We start from the raw sequence: 20,271 nt of genomic DNA, 5'->3' as shown, positions 1-20,271 counted from the left end.
GTTTTTGTGAATTGTGCGCTTTCTTGCTAATATCAAGGAGCGGCATGAGACCTAGCAGTTGTGTGAGTGATAGAATCAAACCAGGGATGTTTTGTCCTTAAAACCTGAATATGACGTTTAGCAACCTGCAGTGTGGAGTGAATGCAAACTAATCTTTTCATACTGCCCACTGAACAGAAGCTCAGAGTCACAAAGGGGCCATTGTTAGACATTTGTTCCTCTGATTTGCAGAAAGGTCCACGGCTTTTAGATCTAATCAAAGGTGATGTATAGAAGCATTACAGAAGGTATGTTAAACACAATGACCTGCTTGCAATCAACTTGATTTTTAGTAATGCAGCTTCTTACAATGCAACAAAATATTGTTGTCTCTATAGAAACCACAGCATTGAAATGTCTGCAGCTAGCTTCTGAGTTGGTAACACCAAGGCTTATCACTAGCAAAATGGTTTTGTTTATAACGTATCACTTGCTCTAAAAGTGGCTACACATGGTTCTATGATAGGTGCCTTTTCTAGAAAGAGTTGACTGCTTTCTGACAGATAATTATAATTATTTGTCATCTTTTGTGGACTCTTTTAGAATGCAGAGGGGCGTTGTAGCCTCCTGCACTACTTAAAAACATGGTGGGTACAATTCTTAAAATCTCCTTAGGCAATATGTGTCTGTTTTTTGTCCTTTCTAGTATTTTTTTCTTAAATCAGTAGTAGTGTTTTAAGTGCTTTATTGAGTAAATTGAGGAGCTTTCAACCTACATCTAGAATGTAGACTAGACTAGACTTCACTTCATTAAATACCCGTGCCAAGAACTTTGCAGACTCCAGATGTTTGCCACTTTTATCAAGGTACTGACACCCTCAGATCCGTGTTTAGAGAAGAGGAAGTGTGTACTGGGCGTTCATTTAAAGACTGATAAATTCTGCACAATTTCAGGAAATAAAGAACAGAGGAGAAGGCAGGCTTGTGCTAAACTCCAACTGGTATTTAAATAGACATGGTGTGAATCCCTTCCCATTAGCATGTATTATCACTGATCTGATCTGCCTTTGTGTCGGTGATGTGCCTTTTGTAGAGTAATTTTTTTTTTGTTTTTGTACTCTGTGTGTTTCTTAAAGGAGAAGGAAACTTTAAAATTAAGTAAGCTTTATCAGAAAGGTCTATATAAATACACCGGTAAACCCTCAAAGTAATGTGGCTTTGTCAAAATAAACACTGCATTTCTTTCCTTCTATTGTGTACACATGGGCTTCTGTATCGGGCTTCTGGTTTTCAGCATAAACCTCCAGGGCTAGGGCTTGAGCAAGCTCAGTTTGTTCCTCATTCCCTCCCTTTTCCCCCTCCCTCCTCCCCGCTGTAATCGGATCCCGGAGCTATGAGTGAGACGCAGGCAGGAAGTGATGTCACACCAAGCTAATATGGCAGCTGTTATCCTTAACAAACAGAGAGAGCTTCTAGAGCTGTTTACTCAGGTATGGTAAAGCATTCTGCACAATAAATATAGTGTTATAGCTTGTACTATTGTGGCTAATCTATTGGCAATAAATTGCTTCAGTAGTTTTTCTTCTCCTATAAAGGGGTTATTCGCCTTCAATGTAGAAATCTTATGAAACCACTAACAATGATGCTTTCAACATGTTCCAAAAACCATTTTCCCTAACAAAAAGTAAAAATGCCATTGTAAAAGCTATTTTTTATACCTGTTAATTTAGTCCTTCTCCTGTCACTCAGACCAGTTTTCCAAGAACTTCCTATATGATGACATCATCATGCCCAGGCTTTGCCCTTGCTTGTTTCCTATTGGACATTGATACTGCCCTCCTCCTAGTAATTCATTGGTTGCTTGTGCAATGTAACCAGTCACATAATTTGAACGGTCATTGATTACTCCATTGTAAAGGCAGAGGTTAACAGATGCAGCACACAGCCTTGCAGACAATTATTGCAGAAAAGGAAAGAGCAACCTTGTTCTCCCAATTCTTTCACTGGAGTGCCAAAGGGGTGCAATCTTTTCTGGGAATAAATACTGGCTTTTCAATATTTTTATCTTTTAATACCTTTGGCATTAAGCATAATGTCAGGTATGTACAAAATTGCAACAAAGCCAGCACTAACTTGCTTGGAAACCTATGTAATTTGCACATCAAGCAGTGACAGTAGTGTTGCCTCCTAACACCTTTAAAACCGAACACATGTGGAATCCACAGCCTGCATTGCTAACTAGCAATTCATTTAGATGCATGCTGCAGACTGAACTGATTTATGTGCAGCCATGTATCATTCATCTAAATGAATTGCTAATTAGTCATGCAGGCGGTGGATTCCATGTGTTAGGGTTGCCACCTCACCCCTTTAAATCCGAAGTGACAGGCAGAGCAGTGTGATAAGGGCAGGTAGGTTTAACCCTTTAAGTGCATTCAGTGCAAGCTGTTTTTTGAACATTTTGTGCTCTCTCCCTTTAGAGGCATTTTATGGGATGGGGGGTAGTTTACTTAGGAAAATTATACCTTTTTTTTTTCAGGAGAACCAGAGTGTTTGAGTGTTACACTTCTGGAATAAGATTTAGAGGTCTAAATACCAAAAAAAATATATATACCAGAAAAATATTTTACTTTTTGCACAAAAATTCAACTCATTTGGAAAGCCTCAAGCGCATACAAATAGTCCCCAAAGTCACGTCAGCTGCTGAATAATAATATTTTTTTTATGGGATAAAAACACAAAATAAAACATTTACTCCCCCCCCCCCGCAAAATAATATATTTCTGGAAAGTACAAGTGCTGTCTCCCTTATTATCCATTATAATCCAATCATCCAGATTTTAAAAATGGTTTATTTTTTCTGTGTATTTAATTAAACAGTACCTAATAATTATACCCCAAACTAAGGGGTCAGTTTACTAAAGTGCAGTGAATTTGACATTGTGTATCGATAATTTTAGCGAGTTGCTAATTTTCTGGCGACAAATTAAGTTTTTGCTAATTATTTATGGTATAAAATAGTCTTGTTTTATGGAGGTTATTATGGCAATTTTTTACTGTGACATTTATGGCCAGAAATGCATCTTCAAAACTCATAAACTTTATTGACTGATGATTATACCATCCAACAACATCACCAGAGTAACACCAATCAAACATGTCTGCATCATATAAACCCTTCTGCCAATAGAATCCTAGGAACAAGAAATCATACCAGTCAATCTGTTTGCTTCATAGAAATGCACAGTTTAATGTAGCCGATCACAATGAAACCAAAAAAGTGTAGAGGCTGACGAATCCTTGGACTGTGAATGCCGCTGCCAATAATACGCCTCTGAGCTGCTGTTGCAACAGATAGAAGCAGACAACAAAACATCCTCAGCAATAGCTACACATCTCTCTACTGTGAGCAAAGAATGATGGGGGGAAAAAAATTATTATGGGATATTTCCTGCCCCTTGATAATTTTCCTGGCGAAAAAAAAATACTTTTGCGCCACTACATAGGTGGCGGTAAAATTTTGCGAATATTCTGGCATTCATTTTGTCTTTACCACATTTCGCTGTTTAGTAAACCGCCCGTTAATGTGTACGTAGCGTTATTTTCAGCGAATGCTATAACTGGCGAACAATTATTCATGCGCAAGAAAATTCGCAAATTTTTATTTAATATTTTTAATGCACTTTAGTAAACGGACCCCTCAGATATTATTATCCTTATTGGAAGCAAAACCAGCCTATTGGGTTTATTTAATGTGTATATGATTTTCTGGTAGACTTTAGGTATGAAGATCCAGATTACAGAAAGATCTGTTATCTGGAAAACCCCAGGTCCCAAGCACCTCAATCCCCCATCTGCACAGTTGAAGTCTCTGCAGCACACAGCCCACACTCCCCCTCCCTCTCACAAACTTGTAACAGTTTCTCTTCAGTACCTGAATGCTGCTCAAATTCCCCAGCACAGGAAGCAGTGCCAGATTGACAGCAGACACAGCCAATAGGAGATAAGGTAGCTGCCAGTACAATGTGTGATGTCATGTAAGGAAGTGGAGTAGCGACTAGTGTTTTTGGGTGTCGGTGACCTCCTCCCAGCACAGGGTCCATGTGTAGGGTTGCCACCATTTCTGGAAAAAAATACCGGCCTTCCTATATATTTATCTTTTTTCCCTATTAATAACATTGGGATCAACCATCATTTTTACCGGCCAGGCCGCTAAAATACAGGGCTGTTGGCAACCCTATCCATGTGGAAGTGAAGGATTAGTACAGGGAAACTATTTCTACTTCAAAGTTTGTTCTATTAATGTGAACTGTTAGATTTGTCAATTTGTTACAAAGGTGAACAACCCCGTTAACATGATACAGGTCCTTATATTGGGGTTAACACATCTTCCTCAGACCAGGACCGGATTTACATAGCACCCCAAGGCCCGCTGCCACTCATCACCCCCATCCCCTCCGCTTCCTTTGTGCCCATGCACAATTTTTCAACATCGGGTCCAGAGTCCTGGGATTAACCACACCCATGTCACCCCTTCCACGGTGCTCCTATCTACCTCTACTGCTTATATCGGAGGTCATTTTGCTGAGTGTATGCGAGGAGGTACCTGAAAACATCTTTTATTTTTATATTACAGTATAGTGTATGTTTAGGAAAAATATCCTATTTCCAAAGTTTTGGGTCCCCTACAATGGTTTTTGTTTATATGATGTGTTTTTTTCTGTTTTACAACTGAAAAATGGTACATGTATTATAAGAGCCACCATAATAAATACTAAACTCAAGTGTATTGAATAGGAACAGATTTGGTCTAGGGGTGTCATTAACACTGGGGCAGTTTCTCACTCATCAGCACCTTAGCACTTGCACCCATGGCAATTGTAAATTCCTGCTTCTGGATGTGATAATAATCCCTGATTCCAAAGCTAAAACTGGAAAACTTGAGTGGTCTTGCGGCTTGTACTATCTGCCATCTCTGCCTTAAACAAATTAAGAAATGTGTGAACTGGTATGGGATCCATTGTCCAGAAACCCATAATCCAGAAAGCTCAGCGTTATGGATAGGCCATCTCCCATAGACTCCATATAATCCAAATGACCCATTCCTTTTTCTTTGTAATAATAAAACCGTAGCTTGTACTTGATCCCAACTAAGATATAAGTAATTCTTATTGGAAGCAAAACCGGCCTATCGGATTTATTAAATGTTTACTTGTTTTTCTAGTAGACTTTAGGTATGGAGATCCAAATTACAGAAAGATCCCTTATCCTGAAAACCCCAGGTCCTGAGCATTCTGGATAACAAGTCCCATACCTGTACAAGTTTGCTACAATAAGTGCACTCTGTAAAGGATAGATATTATAATTCTGCTACTTACAAAGGCATGTTAAATGACATTAAAAGAAATGTATAAAACCCTACACATATGATATCAAAGAGATGAATACAAAGAAAAAATTATAATATTTAGGTTTTATTGAAAATATTTTTTCTGAAAATGACAAGAATTTACCGATTAGAATTTCATTCCATAGTGACATTGGAGATGAGGCTGAAAAGAGACAAAAGTCCTTCCTGCCTCCAATTAAAGCAGCGTCTTTCAATTTTAGGTTTTATTCTCCTATCAAGAAGTCATTCTTGTCCAACGAAGCTTCGAAATTCTCTTTGTTCTCATCATATTCTTGTAATGATGCCCAGTCACTCCTGTTCTAGTCACTTTCACTCTCTTCTGATACAGTAGATGTGCTTTCCTCACTCTCGTTGGAAGACTTTTCTGACTCACTTTTTTCTTTTTTCTTCTTCTTTTTATCTTTCCTGCACATACAAAATCATTCAAGAGATTCTTAAAAATGCAACTACTTACCGATATGTATCTGGTATGTTAGATGAAAATGTATGCAAGGCCCTGGGTTCAGAATATTTAGTGGTTATAAAAAAACATTATAAATGTTTACTTACCCTTTCTTTGAAGTATTATCTGGTGGGTTTTCTTCATCACTATCAGGGTTTTTTTGCCTTCCGTTAGTACTGCAAAAAAAAAAAAAACAGGAAAAAATTGTGAAATGGCTACAGGATTTTTTATTCAATATTTTTGCTGCAGTTGACGTATATGTATGTATGTATGAAAACCTATAACTTAAGTGTGTGACCATATAAAGGCTCAAGGCCAGACACCGATTCCAAGGAAGAACAACTGATGACATCACTAACCCACATATATAAGGTTATATTACTGGTTATTTATGGCTGAGCAGACTCAAATCTCACTAAATTGGCTCTTGCCCATATCTAACTAAATTCGCTTTTGCTTAAATATTTAGTAAAAAATTTAATAAAATATGCAAAGAGGAAAACAAATAAAAATTCTCATGTCTCAATGTAATATTTTTCGTTAGGCTTTTATTGCTTTGCAAATTTGAATTGCGCTTTACGATCCTTTAACAAATGCTCTGGAGTTTCATGAATTATTTTGCCGCAAAAAAAGGTTTGCGTTTGGCAAGTTTTATTACATACACTGCGCACTATCACAAACTATAAAGTTTGCAATCGCTATCCTACTGTCACATGAGGGGCAAAGTGTTCAGAAAGGAAAAAATATTTCACTTTGCGAACATTTTATTTGCATTGCGAACGAATTACGAACAATTTTTGCATTATCGACCAATATTACATTCCCCCCTTATTGTCTTTTTTTTTTGTATTTTAGTGTAAGATATGTTTCCACCTTTCTTGCCCACCACAAAAGCAAAAAGAAATGTCACTTACCATAGTTTGACTGCTATTAGTAAGAGTACTATGCCTATAACAAGGAGCGCTCCAAGTATTACAGTATGTATAGTCTCCCCTTTAGCACTTGAATTAATATATTCTAGGATGGCATCTTGAAAAGAGACAGTGGCTGCGGCTGTGGCTGTTGATGCAGTAGTGGTCGTTGGGGGCACAGTCGTTGTTTGAGACTTTGACCAGAACCCTCTCTGCGACTCATCTGCAAAGTAAAATGATCCCATGAATCTCAAGGAAATGATAGTTTAACTAAGTGAGCGTGTGGGCACTTTAGTCAATGTGCTGTGTATTGGGGTTACAATACAGACACTTTTCTTTCACATCTAATGAGTGATACATTTCATTGGGATTACATTTGAAATTAGGAATGATTGTTTTTCTTGCGATTTAACTTACCTGTGTCTTTATTCTCAACTTGATTCTCAACCTGAATTTCTATAGATGGAACCGGCTCGTACAACTTTCCTAAAATTTTCAGCCGGACCTGATAAGTGCCACTGTCTGTCATCTCTGTGGGATTAATCACCAGAGAGCAGATCCCTTTTGCCACCTGGCTTTCAAAAAGGTGGTATTTGTCCTTCAAATAGGGGGATTCCATTGTCGCATGTTCTCCGTACAGGTGGATTAGAGACGTGTAACCTTTCGAATCCATTTTCCCCCATTCCAGTTGGACTTTGAGTGGGTTGAGTTGACCGCGTGTTTGAAACATACATGGAATTATATTGATTGTATGTGCCTTCAGCGTCAGCTTCTCTTTAAATAATGTAAAATGTTCAACATTCACTGCTAAAAGAGGGGAAAAATGACATTAGGATCATGAAATGTACAGAGCAGTCTCTATCAGCCTCATCCTGCAACAGAGGCGCCTACCAAATTTCATTCATGAGTCGTGTCCCTGACTTTTCACATGCACTCACTAATCTTACATTGATATATATATATATATATATATATATAAGTCATTGGTTTGAAACATACGGAGCCAGTTAATGTCTCAGGAGTAAAAAAACAGGGAATGACCTTTCTTACCTGATGTGGTATGCATAAATAAAGTAAATAGTCCGAATATGAAGATAAATAAATGATGATCCATTGTTTTAGATATATTAAGATACATGATGTGTCCACTAGTAGTGTTCACTTCAAGCTCTAACAATGAAATGAGCTCAGTGCCAGCTGTACACTTTGATATTTTCCAGGCTTATGATGTCACAATGGCCAGAGTGATGATGTCACAATGGCCAGAGTGATGATGTCACAATGGCCAGAGTGATGATGTCACAATGGCCAATGTGATGATGTCACCATGCTCATTCGCTGTAAGGTACTTATCTCCCAGAATGCTCTATGAGACACAGCATGTAAAGAGAATTACAGATGCTATGAACAATCTGCATTTAATTAGCACTGCAGGTGTGGGAGTGATGTCACCACCTGGGAGGAGGGAAGCTCTCTGCCAAAGGCAGGAAGCAGGAAGTGAGAGTGTGTCTGTGTGAGGTAACTAAGAGAGGGCTGTGAAAAGAAGAGATTTGGATACTGAGACAAGTCTTTGAGAGACTGAGGTATGGACTAACTGCCTAAGCGGGACTAAATCATTACTGACAAGAGCAGCACATCTGCGGCCAGTGGGCCAGTTAAAAAGGCTGTTCTGATTAATAAGCACAACTTGTAAGTTTCTGTTAATTCTGTTACAACTTACAAGTTATTCTCCATTGAAAACTCTGTTGTGAAATAAACATACAGATTTCTTGTAAAGTTGCCTGGAAGTCCTTGCCTTTCTACGTTGTGCAGGTATTGTTGAGACTACCTTCTGAGTGAATTCCCACAATATATATGTGTATGTGTGATAATGTTCCCCTCAAAGCAAATAAAGTTGTCCGTGTTGAATAGAAAGTGTTGAATATAAAGCACTAAATGTAGGAACAGAAGCCCCATAGAGATATACTTTGCCAACTGTGTCCCTTGGGACCCTTCAATGCCATTGTAGAAATAAAAGAAAGGGAAAAAAACCCTAAAAACTGAACGATTTCTGTTGGAATATTTCACCCATTATATTTTGTAAATTTAGCCTTTTTTGTCCCTAAATTATTAAAAATATGGTACAGGTATAGGATCCCTTATCCGGAAACCCGATATCCAGAAAGCTCCGAATTACGGAATGGCTGTCTCCCATAGACTCCATTTTATCCAAATAATCCAAATTTGTACTCGATCCCAACTAAGATACAATTAATCCTTATTGGAAGCAAAACCAGCCTATTGGGTTTATTAAATGTTTAAATTAATTTCTAGTAGACTTAAGGCATGAAGACCCAAATTACGGAAAGATCCGTTATCCGGAAAACCCCAGGTCCCAAGCATTCTGGATAACAGGTCCCATACCTGTACTAGTTTCCACATGCAAAAAACCTAAATACTGAAAATTACTTTTGATCAAACTCAGATTATCTTTACTGAAACTAGCCATTGTTTTGTTATTAAATTATTATGAAAAATCTAGAGCTTGGCTGCACAAAAAAAGATTTTATAAAAAGCCTAAAAACTAATGGTTGCTTTTGTTTTCTATTATCATCCCCTAAATTAGCCCAAATTGTGTGCTTTAAAATATGGGGAAATAAAACCTCTGGATTGGAACCCGAAATAAGTTTATTTGTGAAACACGGAAACGTGGCAAAGAAACTTGCTGCTGCGGAACTGACGGGGTTCAGACCAGATCACAGGAATAGCAAAAGATGACTTTTGTTCAATTTCACCCAGTTTCTTTTCTCCTAAACTAGCCCCTGTTCTGTCCTGTAATTGGGACTCATCTGACGTTTGTCTGCCAAATAACAAACACACTCTCTAATGCCACTGGGAAACGTGAATAAAATGGCAAAATTCTTTTGGTCAGTTTTACCCAGTCTTCTAAATCAGCCCATTTTGGTCAGTAAATTAGGCAAAATGAGGGTTTAGCTGTCATATAAAACATTGGGACCATCCAATGCCGTTGTGGAAAAAACTTCCATATTTCACCCATTATATTCTCCTAATTAGACTGTAACTTGTCCCTAAATTGTGAAAAATATTGGCCTAGTCTTCACGTGAGAGCAACTCAAAATAACTGGCAGAGAACCTGCTGCACACGTCAGAGTTAGGCCCATAGCAAACAAAAAGTTCCTTCCCCCCCCCCATTTTTTTTTCTCCTAATTCTTCCCTTTTTTCTGATTTGTAAAAAAAATGAGTCCTTTCATTGTCACTTTTTAGAAGTAAAAGCTCTTACAGTGTGGGTACTTTGATCACCAGGACCGGATTTACATAGCACCCCTAGGCCCGCTGCCACTCATCACCCCCATCCCCTCCGCTTCCTTTGTGCCCATGCACAATTTTTCAACATCGGGTCCAGAGTCCTGGGATTAACCACACCCATGTCACCCCTTCCACGGTGCTCCTATCTACCTCTACTGCTTATATCGGAGGTCATTTTGCTGAGTGTATGCGAGGAGGTACCTGAAAACATCTTTTATTTTTTGCTGCAGTATAGTGTATGTTTAGGAAAAATATCCTATTTCCAAAGTTTTGGGTCCCCTACAATGGTTTTTGTTTATGTGATGTGTTTTTTTCTGTTTTACAACTGAAAAATGGTACATGTATTATAAGAGCCACCATAATAAATACTAAACTCAAGTGTATTGAATAGGAACAGATTTGGTCTAGGGGTGTCATTAACACTGGGGCAGTTTCTCACTCATCAGCACCTTAGCACTTGCACCCATGGCAATTGTAAATTCCTGCTTCTGGATGTGATAATAATCCCTGATTCCAAAGCTAAAACTGGAAAACTATTGAGTGGTCTTGCGGCTTGTACTATCTGCCATCTCTGCCTTAAACAAATTAAGAAATGTGTGAACTGGTATGGGATCCATTGTCCAGAAACCCATAATCCAGAAAGCTCAGCGTTATGGATAGGCCATCTCCCATAGACTCCATATAATCCAAATGACCCATTCCTTTTTCTTTGTAATAATAAAACCGTAGCTTGTACTTGATCCCAACTAAGATATAAGTAATTCTTATTGGAAGCAAAACCGGCCTATCGGATTTATTAAATGTTTACTTGTTTTTCTAGTAGACTTTAGGTATGGAGATCCAAATTACAGAAAGATCCCTTATACTGAAAACCCCAGGTCCTGAGCATTCTGGATAACAAGTCCCATACCTGTACAAGTTTGCTACAATAAGTGCACTCTGTAAAGGATAGATATTATAATTCTGCTACTTACAAAGGCATGTTAAATGACATTAAAAGAAATGTATAAAACCCTACACATATGATATCAAAGAGATGAATACAAAGAAAAATTATAATATTTAGGTTTTATTGAAAATATTTTTTCTGAAAATGACAGAATTTACCGATTAGAATTTCATTCCATAGTGACATTGGAGATGAGGCTGAAAAGAGACAAAAGTCCTTCCTGCCTCCAATTAAAGCAGCGTCTTTCAATTTTAGGTTTTATTCTCCTATCAAGAAGTCATTCTTGTCCAACGAAGCTTCGAAATTCTCTTTGTTCTCATCATATTCTTGTAATGATGCCCAGTCACTCCTGTTCTAGTCACTTTCACTCTCTTCTGATACAGTAGATGTGCTTTCCTCACTCTCGTTGGAAGACTTTTCTGACTCACTTTTTTCTTTTTTCTTCTTCTTTTTATCTTTCCTGCACATACAAAATCATTCAAGAGATTCTTAAAAATGCAACTACTTACCGATATGTATCTGGTATGTTAGATGAAAATGTATGCAAGGCCCTGGGTTCAGAATATTTAGTGGTTATAAAAAAACATTATAAATGTTTACTTACCCTTTCTTTGAAGTATTATCTGGTGGGTTTTCTTCATCACTATCAGGGTTTTTTTGCCTTCCGTTAGTACTGCAAAAAAAAAAAAAAACAGGAAAAAATTGTGAAATGGCTACAGGATTTTTTATTCAATATTTTTGCTGCAGTTGACGTATATGTATGTATGTATGAAAACCTATAACTTAAGTGTGTGACCATATAAAGGCTCAAGGCCAGACACCGATTCCAAGGAAGAACAACTGATGACATCACTAACCCACATATATAAGGTTATATTACTGGTTATTTATGGCTGAGCAGACTCAAATCTCACTAAATTGGCTCTTGCCCATATCTAACTAAATTGGCTTTTGCTTAAATATTTAGTAAAAAATTTAATAAAATTTGCAAAGAGCAAAACAAATAAAAATTCTCATGTCTCAATATAATATTCTTCGTTAGGCTTTTATTGCTTTGCGAATTTGAATTGCGCTTTAAGATCCTTTAACAAATTATCTGGAGTTTCATGAAATATTTTGTCGTAAAAAAAGGTTTGCGATTGGGAAGTTTTATTACATACACTGCGCACTATCACAAACTATAACGTTTGCAATCGCTATCCTACTGTCACATGAGGGGCAAAGTGTTCAGAAAGGAAAAATATTTCACTTTGCGAACATTTTGAACGAATTACGAACAATTTTTGCATTATCGACCAATATTACATTCCCCCTTATTGTCTTTTTTTTTGTATTTTAGTGTAAGATATGTTTCCACCTTTCTTGCCCACCACAAAAGCAAAAAGAAATGTCACTTACCATAGTTTGACTGCTATTAGTAAGAGTACTATGCCTATAACAAGGAGCGCTCCAAGTATTACAGTATGTATAGTCTCCCCTTTAGCACTTGAATTAATATATTCTAGGATGGCATCTTGAAAAGAGACAGTGGCTGCGGCTGTGGCTGTTGATGCAGTAGTGGTCGTTGGGGGCACAGTCGTTGTTTGAGACTTTGACCAGAACCCTCTCTGCGACTCATCTGCAAAGTAAAATGATCCCATGAATCTCAAGGAAATGATAGTTTAACTAAGTGAGCGTGTGGGCACTTTAGTCAATGTGCTGTGTTGGGGTTACAATACAGACACTTTTCTTTCACATCTAATGAGTGATACATTTCATTGGGATTACATTTGAAATTAGGAATGATTGTTTTTCTTGCGATTTAACTTACCTGTGTCTTTATTCTCAACTTGATTCTCAACCTGAATTTCTATAGATGGAACCGGCTCGTACAACTTTCCTAAAATTTTCAGCCGGACCTGATAAGTGCCACTGTCTGTCATCTCTGTGGGATTAATCACCAGAGAGCAGATCCCTTTTGCCACCTGGCTTTCAAAAAGGTGGTATTTGTCCTTCAAATCGGGCGATTCCATTGTCGCATGTTCTCCGTACAGGTGGATTAGAGACGTGTAACCTTTCGAATCCATTTTCCCCCATTCCAGTTGGACTTTGAGTGGGTTGAGTTGACCGCGTGTTTGAAACATACATGGAATTATATTGATTGTATGTGCCTTCAGCGTCAGCTTCTCTTTAAATAATGTAAAATGTTCAACATTCACTGCTAAAAGAGGGGAAAAATGACATTAGGATCATGAAATGTACAGAGCAGTCTCTATCAGCCTCATCCTGCAACAGAGGCGCCTACCAAATTTCATTCATGAGTCGTGTCCCTGACTTTTCACATGCACTCACTAATCTTACATTGATATATATATATATAAGTCATTGGTTTGAAACATACGGAGCCAGTTAATGTCTCAGGAGTAAAAAAACAGGGAATGATCTTTCTTACCTGATGTGGTATGCATAAATAAAGTAAATAGTCCGAATATGAAGATAAATAAATGATGATCCATTGTTTTAGATATATTAAGATACATGATGTGTCCACTAGTAGTGTTCACTTCAAGCTCTAATGATGAAATGAGCTCAGTGCCAGCTGTACACTTTGATATTTTCCAGGCTTATGATGTCACAATGGCCAGAGTGATGATGTCACAATGGCCAGAGTGATGATGTCACAATGGCCAGATTGATGATGTCACAATGGCCAATGTGATGATGTCACCATGCTCATTCGCTGTAAGGTACTTATCTCCCAGAATGCTCTATGAGACACAGCATGTAAAGAGAATTACAGATGCTATGAACAATCTGCATTTAATTAGCACTGCAGGTGTGGGAGTGATGTCACCACCTGGGAGGAGGGAAGCTCTCTGCCAAAGGCAGGAAGCAGGAAGTGAGAGTGTGTCTGTGTGAGGTAACTAAGAGAGGGCTGTGAAAAGAAGAGATTTGGATACTGAGACAAGTCTTTGAGAGACTGAGGTATGGACTAACTGCCTAAGCGGGACTAAATCATTACTGACAAGAGCAGCACATCTGCGGCCAGTGGGCCAGTTAAAAAGGCTGTTCTGATTAATAAGCACAACTTGTAAGTTTCTGTTAATTCTGTTACAACTTACAAGTTATTCTCCATTGAAAACTCTGTTGTGAAATAAACATACAGATTTCTTGTAAAGTTGCCTGGAAGTCCTTGCCTTTCTACGTTGTGCAGGTATTGTTGAGACTACCTTCTGAGTGAATTCCCACAATATATATGTGTATGTGTGATAATGTTCCCCTCAAAGCAAATAAAGTTGTCCGTGTTGAATAGAAAGTGTTGAATATAAAGCACTAAATGTAGGAACAGAAGCCCCATAGAGATATACTTTGCCAACTGTGTCCCTTGGGACCCTTCAATGCCATTGTAGAAATAAAAGAAAGGGAAAAAAACCCTAAAAACTGAACGATTGCTGTTGGAATATTTCACCCATTATATTTTGTAAATTTAGCCTTTTTTGTCCCTAAATTATTAAAAATATGGTACAGGTATAGGATCCCTTATCCGGAAACCCGATATCCAGAAAGCTCCGAATTACGGAATGGCTGTCTCCCATAGACTCCATTTTATCCAAATAATCCAAATTTGTACTCGATCCCAACTAAGATACAATTAATCCTTATTGGAAGCAAAACCAGCCTATTGGGTTTATTAAATGTTTAAATTAATTTCTAGTAGACTTAAGGCATGAAGACCCAAATTACGGAAAGATCCGTTATCCGGAAAACCCCAGGTCCCAAGCATTCTGGATAACAGGTCCCATACCTGTACTAGTTTCCACATGCAAAAAACATAAATATTGAAAATTACTTTTGATCAAACTCAGATTATCTTTACTGAAACTAGCCATTGTTTTGTTATTAAATTATTATGAAAAATCTAGAGCTTGGCTGCACAAAAAAAGATTTTATAAAAAGATTAAAAACTAATGGTTGCTTTTGTTTGCTATTATCATCCCCTAAATTAGCCCAAATTGTGTGCTTTAAAATATGGGGAAATAAAACCTGTGGATTGGAACCCGAAATAAGTTTATTTGTGAAACACGGAAACGTGGCAAAGAAACTTGCTGCTGCGGAACTGACGGGGTTCAGACCAGATCACAGGAATAGCAAAAGATGACTTTTGTTCAATTTCACCCAGTTTCTTTTCTCCTAAACTAGCCCCTGTTCTGTCCTGTAATTGGGACTCATCTGACGTTTGTCTGCCAAATAACAAACACACTCTCTAATGCCACTGGGAAACGTGAATAAAATGGCAAAATTCTTTTGGTCAGTTTTACCCAGTCTTCTAAATCAGCCCATTTTGGTCAGTAAATTAGGCAAAATGAGGGTTTAGCTGTCATATAAAACATTGGGACCATCCAATGCCGTTGTGGAAAAAACTTCCATATTTCACCCATTATATTCTCCTAATTAGACTGTAACTTGTCCCTAAATTGTGAAAAATATTGGCCTAGTCTTCACGTGAGAGCAACTCAAAATAACTGGCAGAGAACCTGCTGCACACGTCAGAGTTAGGCCCATAGCAAACAAAAAGTTCCTTCCCCCCCCCCATTTTTTTTTCTCCTAATTCTTCCCTTTTTTCTGATTTGTAAAAAAAATGAGTCCTTTCATTGTCACTTTTTAGAAGTAAAAGCTCTTACAGTGTGGGTACTTTGATCACCAGGACCGGATTTACATAGCACCCCTAGGCCCGCTGCCACTCATCACCCCCATCCCCTCCGCTTCCTTTGTGCCCATGCACAATTTTTCAACATCGGGTCCAGAGTCCTGGGATTAACCACACCCATGTCACCCCTTCCACGGTGCTCCTATCTACCTCTACTGCTTATATCGGAGGTCATTTTGCTGAGTGTATGCGAGGAGGTACCTGAAAACATCTTTTATTTTTTGCTGCAGTATAGTGTATGTTTAGGAAAAATATCCTATTTCCAAAGTTTTGGGTCCCCTACAATGGTTTTTGTTTATGTGATGTGTTTTTTTCTGTTTTACAACTGAAAAATGGTACATGTATTATAAGAGCCACCATAATAAATACTAAACTCAAGTGTATTGAATAGGAACAGATTTGGTCTAGGGGTGTCATTAACACTGGGGCAGTTTCTCACTCATCAGCACCTTAGCACTTGCACCCATGGCAATTGTAAATTCCTGCTTCTGGATGTGATAATAATCCCTGATTCCAAAGCTAAAACTGGAAAACTATTGAGTGGTCTTGCGGCTTGTACTATCTTCCATCTCTGCCTTAAACAAATTAAGAAATGTGTGAACTGGTATGGGATCCATTGTCCAGAAACCCATAATCCAGAAAGCTCAGCGTTATGGATAGGCCATCTCCCATAGACTCCATATAATCCAAATGACCCATTCCTTTTTCTTTGTAATAATAAAACCGTAGCTTGTACTTGATCCCAACTAAGATATAAGTAATTCTTATTGGAAGCAAAACCGGCCTATCGGATTTATTAAATGTTTACTTGTTTTTCTAGTAGACTTTAGGTATGGAGATCCAAATTACAGAAAGATCCCTTATACTGAAAACCCCAGGTCCTGAGCATTCTGGATAACAAGTCCCATACCTGTACAAGTTTGCTACAATAAGTGCACTCTGTAAAGGATAGATATTATAATTCTGCTACTTACAAAGGCATGTTAAATGACATTAAAAGAAATGTATAAAACCCTACACATATGATATCAAAGAGATGAATACAAAGAAAAAATTATAATATTTAGGTTTTATTGAAAATATTTTTTCTGAAAATGACAGAATTTACCGATTAGAATTTCCATAGTGACATTGGAGATGAGGCTGAAAAGAGACAAAAGTCCTTCCTGCCTCCAATTAAAGCAGCGTCTTTCAATTTTAGGTTTTATTCTCCTATCAAGAAGTCATTCTTGTCCAACGAAGCTTCGAAATTCTCTTTGTTCTCATCATATTCTTGTAATGATGCCCAGTCACTCCTGTTCTAGTCACTTTCACTCTCTTCTGATACAGTAGATGTGCTTTCCTCACTCTCGTTGGAAGACTTTTCTGACTCACTTTTTTCTTTTTTCTTCTTCTTTTTATCTTTCCTGCACATACAAAATCATTCAAGAGATTCTTAACAATGCAACTACTTACCGATATGTATCTGGTATGTTAGATGAAAATGTATGCAAGGCCCTGGGTTCAGAATATTTAGTGGTTATAAAAAAACATTATAAATGTTTACTTACCCTTTCTTTGAAGTATTATCTGGTGGGTTTTCTTCATCACTATCAGGGTTTTTTTGCCTTCCGTTAGTACTGCAAAAAAAAAAAAAAAAAAAAAAAACAGGAAAAAATTGTGAAATGGCTACAGGATTTTTTATTCAATATTTTTGCTGCAGTTGACGTATATGTATGTATGTATGAAAACCTATAACTTAAGTGTGTGACCATATAAAGGCTCAAGGCCAGACACCGATTCCAAGGAAGAACAACTGATGACATCACTAACCCACATATATAAGGTTATATTACTGGTTATTTATGGCTGAGCAGACTCAAATCTCACTAAATTGGCTCTTGCCCATATCTAACTAAATTGGCTTTTGCTAAAATATTTAGTAAAAAATTTAATAAAATTTGCAAAGAGCAAAACAAATAAAAATTCTCATGTCTCAATGTAATATTCTTCGTTAGGCTTTTATTGCTTTGCGAATTTGAATTGCGCTTTAAGATCCTTTAACAAATTCTCTGGAGTTTCATGAAATATTTTGTCGTAAAAAAAGGTTTGCGATTGGGAAGTTTTATTACATACACTGCGCACTATCACAAACTATAACGTTTGCAATCGCTATCCTACTGTCACATGAGGGGCAAAGTGTTCAGAAAGGAAAAATATTTCACTTTGCGAACATTTTGAACGAATTACGAACAATTTTTGCATTATCGACCAATATTACATTCCCCCTTATTGTCTTTTTTTTTTGTATTTTAGTGTAAGATATGTTTCCACCTTTCTTGCCCACCACAAAAGCAAAAAGAAGTGTCACTTACCATAGTTTGACTGCTATTAGTAAGAGTACTATGCCTATAACAAGGAGCGCTCCAAGTATTACAGTATGTATAGTCTCCCCTTTAGCACTTGAATTAATATATTCTAGGATGGCATCTTGAAAAGAGACAGTGGCTGCGGCTGTGGCTGTTGATGCAGTAGTGGTCGTTGGGGGCACAGTCGTTGTTTGAGACTTTGACCAGAACCCTCTCTGCGACTCATCTGCAAAGTAAAATGATCCCATGAATCTCAAGGAAATGATAGTTTAACTAAGTGAGCGTGTGGGCACTTTAGTCAATGTGCTGTGTATTGGGGTTACAATACAGACACTTTTCTTTCACATCTAATGAGTGATACATTTCATTGGGATTACATTTGAAATTAGGAATGATTGTTTTTCTTGCGATTTAACTTACCTGTGTCTTTATTCTCAACTTGATTCTCAACCTGAATTTCTATAGATGGAACCGGCTCGTACAACTTTCCTAAAATTTTCAGCCGGACCTCATAAGTGCCACTGTCTTTCATCTCTGTGGGATTAATCACCAGAGAGCAGATCCCTTTTGCCACCTGGCTTTCAAAAAGGTGGTATTTGTCCTTCAAATCGGGCGATTCCATTGTCGCATGTTCTCCGTACAGGTGGATTAGAGACGTGTAACCTTTCGAATCCATTTTCCCCCATTCCAGTTGGACTTTGAGTGGGTTGAGTTGACCGCGTGTTTGAAACATACATGGAATTATATTGATTGTATGTGCCTTCAGCGTCAGCTTCTCTTTAAATAATGTAAAATGTTCAACATTCACTGCTAAAAGAGGGGAAAAATGACATTAGGATCATGAAATGTACAGAGCAGTCTCTATCAGCCTCATCCTGCAACAGAGGCGCCTACCAAATTTCATTCACGAGTCGTGTCCCTGACTTTTCACATGCACTCACTAATCTTATATTGATATATATATATATATATAAGTCATTGGTTTGAAACATACGGAGCCAGTTAATGTCTCAGGAGTAAAAAAACAGGGAATGATCTTTCTTACCTGATGTGGTATGCATAAATAAAGTAAATAGTCCGAATATGAAGATAAATAAATGATGATCCATTGTTTTAGATATATTAAGATACATGATGTGTCCACTAGTAGTGTTCACTTCAAGCTCTAACGATGAAATGAGCTCAGTGCCAGCTGTACACTTTGATATTTTCCAGGCTTATGATGTCACAATGGCCAGAGTGATGATGTCACAATGGCCAGATTGATGATGTCACAATGGCCGAGTGATGATGTCACAATGGTCAATGTGATGATGTCACAATGGCCAATGCGATGATGTCACAATGGCCAATGTGATGATGTCACCATGCTCATTCGCTGTAAGGTACATATCTCCCAGAATGCTCTATGAGACACAGCATGTAAAGAGAATTACAGATGCTATGAACAATCTGCATTTAATTAGCACTGCAGGTGTGGGAGTGATGTCACCACCTGGGAGGAGGGAAGCTCTCTGCCAAAGGCAGGAAGCAGGAAGTGAGAGTGTGTCTGTGTGAGGTAACTAAGAGAGGGCTGTGAAAAGAAGAGATTTGGATACTGAGACAAGTCTTTGAGAGACTGAGGTATGGACTAACTGCCTAAGCGGGACTAAATCATTACTGACAAGAGCAGCACATCTGCGGCCAGTGGGCCAGTTAAAAAGGCTGTTCTGATTAATAAGCACAACTTGTAAGTTTCTGTTAATTCTGTTACAACTTACAAGTTATTCTCCATTGAAAACTCTGTTGTGAAATAAACATACAGATTTCTTGTAAAGTTGCCTGGAAGTCCTTGCCTTTCTACGTTGTGCAGGTATCAGGGCCGCCATCAGGGGGGTACAGGGGGTACACCTGTACCGGGCCCGGGGCTAAAGGGGGGCCCGGCTGTGCTGAAGACCCGAAGTTGCGCCGAAAATTGGATGTGGAGGAGAAGTGCAAAGTTAGGGATTATCTGCAAGTTCCACTATCAGTAAACTCAATTTCAAGCTGTGACACAATGCACAACTGAAGTTTTCATCAGCAGTATGAAATTTGCAGACGATCCCTAACTCTGCAATCTCGCCCTGCCCCAGTGCTTTTCAGCCAATGACAGCGTCTCCCTTCCTTATGTCCCGCCCCTGTAAGCACACGGTTCCTCTTTGGGCTCTTTTCTTTATGACACAGAGAGAGTTGAGTGGCAGCATCCTGGAGCTTGCAGAGA

At 38.1% G+C, this 20,271-nt stretch overlaps 3 protein-coding genes across 7 annotated transcripts in view; 1 reads left to right on the top strand and 2 right to left on the bottom strand.

Moving 5' to 3' along the window:
* kazn.S (kazrin, periplakin interacting protein S homeolog) overlaps positions 1-20,271 on the top strand; it is a gene marked incomplete at its 5' end in the record, with an annotated part of 147,512 nt that overhangs the window by 80,785 nt on the left and 46,456 nt on the right.
* Positions 11,099-14,188, bottom strand: LOC121396505. Of its 2 annotated transcripts, none has more exons than XM_041571448.1 (5): positions 14,099-14,188; positions 12,808-13,197; positions 12,396-12,615; positions 11,602-11,670; positions 11,099-11,457 (listed from the first exon to the last, which is right to left on the bottom strand). In XM_041571448.1, the coding sequence occupies exons 1-5, from the start codon at positions 14,136-14,138 to the stop codon at positions 11,352-11,354; spliced, it is 825 nt and encodes a 274-aa protein (XP_041427382.1). In that variant the 5' UTR covers positions 14,139-14,188; the 3' UTR covers positions 11,099-11,351. The 2 variants fall into 2 exon arrangements, with proteins under 2 accessions (XP_041427382.1, XP_041427381.1); XM_041571447.1 differs by lacking the exon at positions 14,099-14,188 and adding an exon at positions 13,429-13,556.
* Positions 16,736-20,204, bottom strand: LOC121396506. Of its 4 annotated transcripts, none has more exons than XM_041571450.1 (5): positions 19,793-20,204; positions 18,453-18,842; positions 18,039-18,258; positions 17,235-17,303; positions 16,736-17,090 (listed from the first exon to the last, which is right to left on the bottom strand). In XM_041571450.1, the coding sequence occupies exons 1-5, from the start codon at positions 19,830-19,832 to the stop codon at positions 16,985-16,987; spliced, it is 825 nt and encodes a 274-aa protein (XP_041427384.1). In that variant the 5' UTR covers positions 19,833-20,204; the 3' UTR covers positions 16,736-16,984. The 4 variants fall into 4 exon arrangements, with proteins under 4 accessions (XP_041427384.1, XP_041427385.1, XP_041427386.1 ...); XM_041571451.1 differs by having other exon boundaries at positions 19,835-20,197; XM_041571452.1 differs by having other exon boundaries at positions 19,868-20,197.

The sequence above is a fragment of the Xenopus laevis genome, chromosome 7S (genome assembly GCF_017654675.1).
Source record: "Xenopus laevis strain J_2021 chromosome 7S, Xenopus_laevis_v10.1, whole genome shotgun sequence".
NCBI lineage: Eukaryota > Metazoa > Chordata > Amphibia > Anura > Pipidae > Xenopus > Xenopus laevis.
Note: the sequence above shows the minus strand (reverse complement) of the source record. Positions and strands in the feature narration are given on the sequence as shown.

Excerpts from the sequence above, each read along its gene's own strand:
- LOC121396505 (XM_041571447.1), bottom strand. The coding sequence starts at position 13,516 with ATGTATCTTAATATATCTAAAACAATGGATCATCATTTATTTATCTTC. Across the intron at positions 13,198-13,428 it reads ATTTATGCATACCACATCAG|CAGTGAATGTTGAACATTTT; the intron begins GTAAGAAAGATC and ends CCCCTCTTTTAG. Across the intron at positions 11,458-11,601 it reads GATAATACTTCAAAGAAAGG|GAAAGATAAAAAGAAGAAGA; the intron begins GTAAGTAAACAT and ends TTGTATGTGCAG.
- LOC121396506 (XM_041571449.1), bottom strand. The coding sequence starts at position 19,165 with ATGTATCTTAATATATCTAAAACAATGGATCATCATTTATTTATCTTC. Across the intron at positions 18,843-19,077 it reads ATTTATGCATACCACATCAG|CAGTGAATGTTGAACATTTT; the intron begins GTAAGAAAGATC and ends CCCCTCTTTTAG. Across the intron at positions 18,259-18,452 it reads AGTTGAGAATAAAGACACAG|ATGAGTCGCAGAGAGGGTTC; the intron begins GTAAGTTAAATC and ends TTTACTTTGCAG.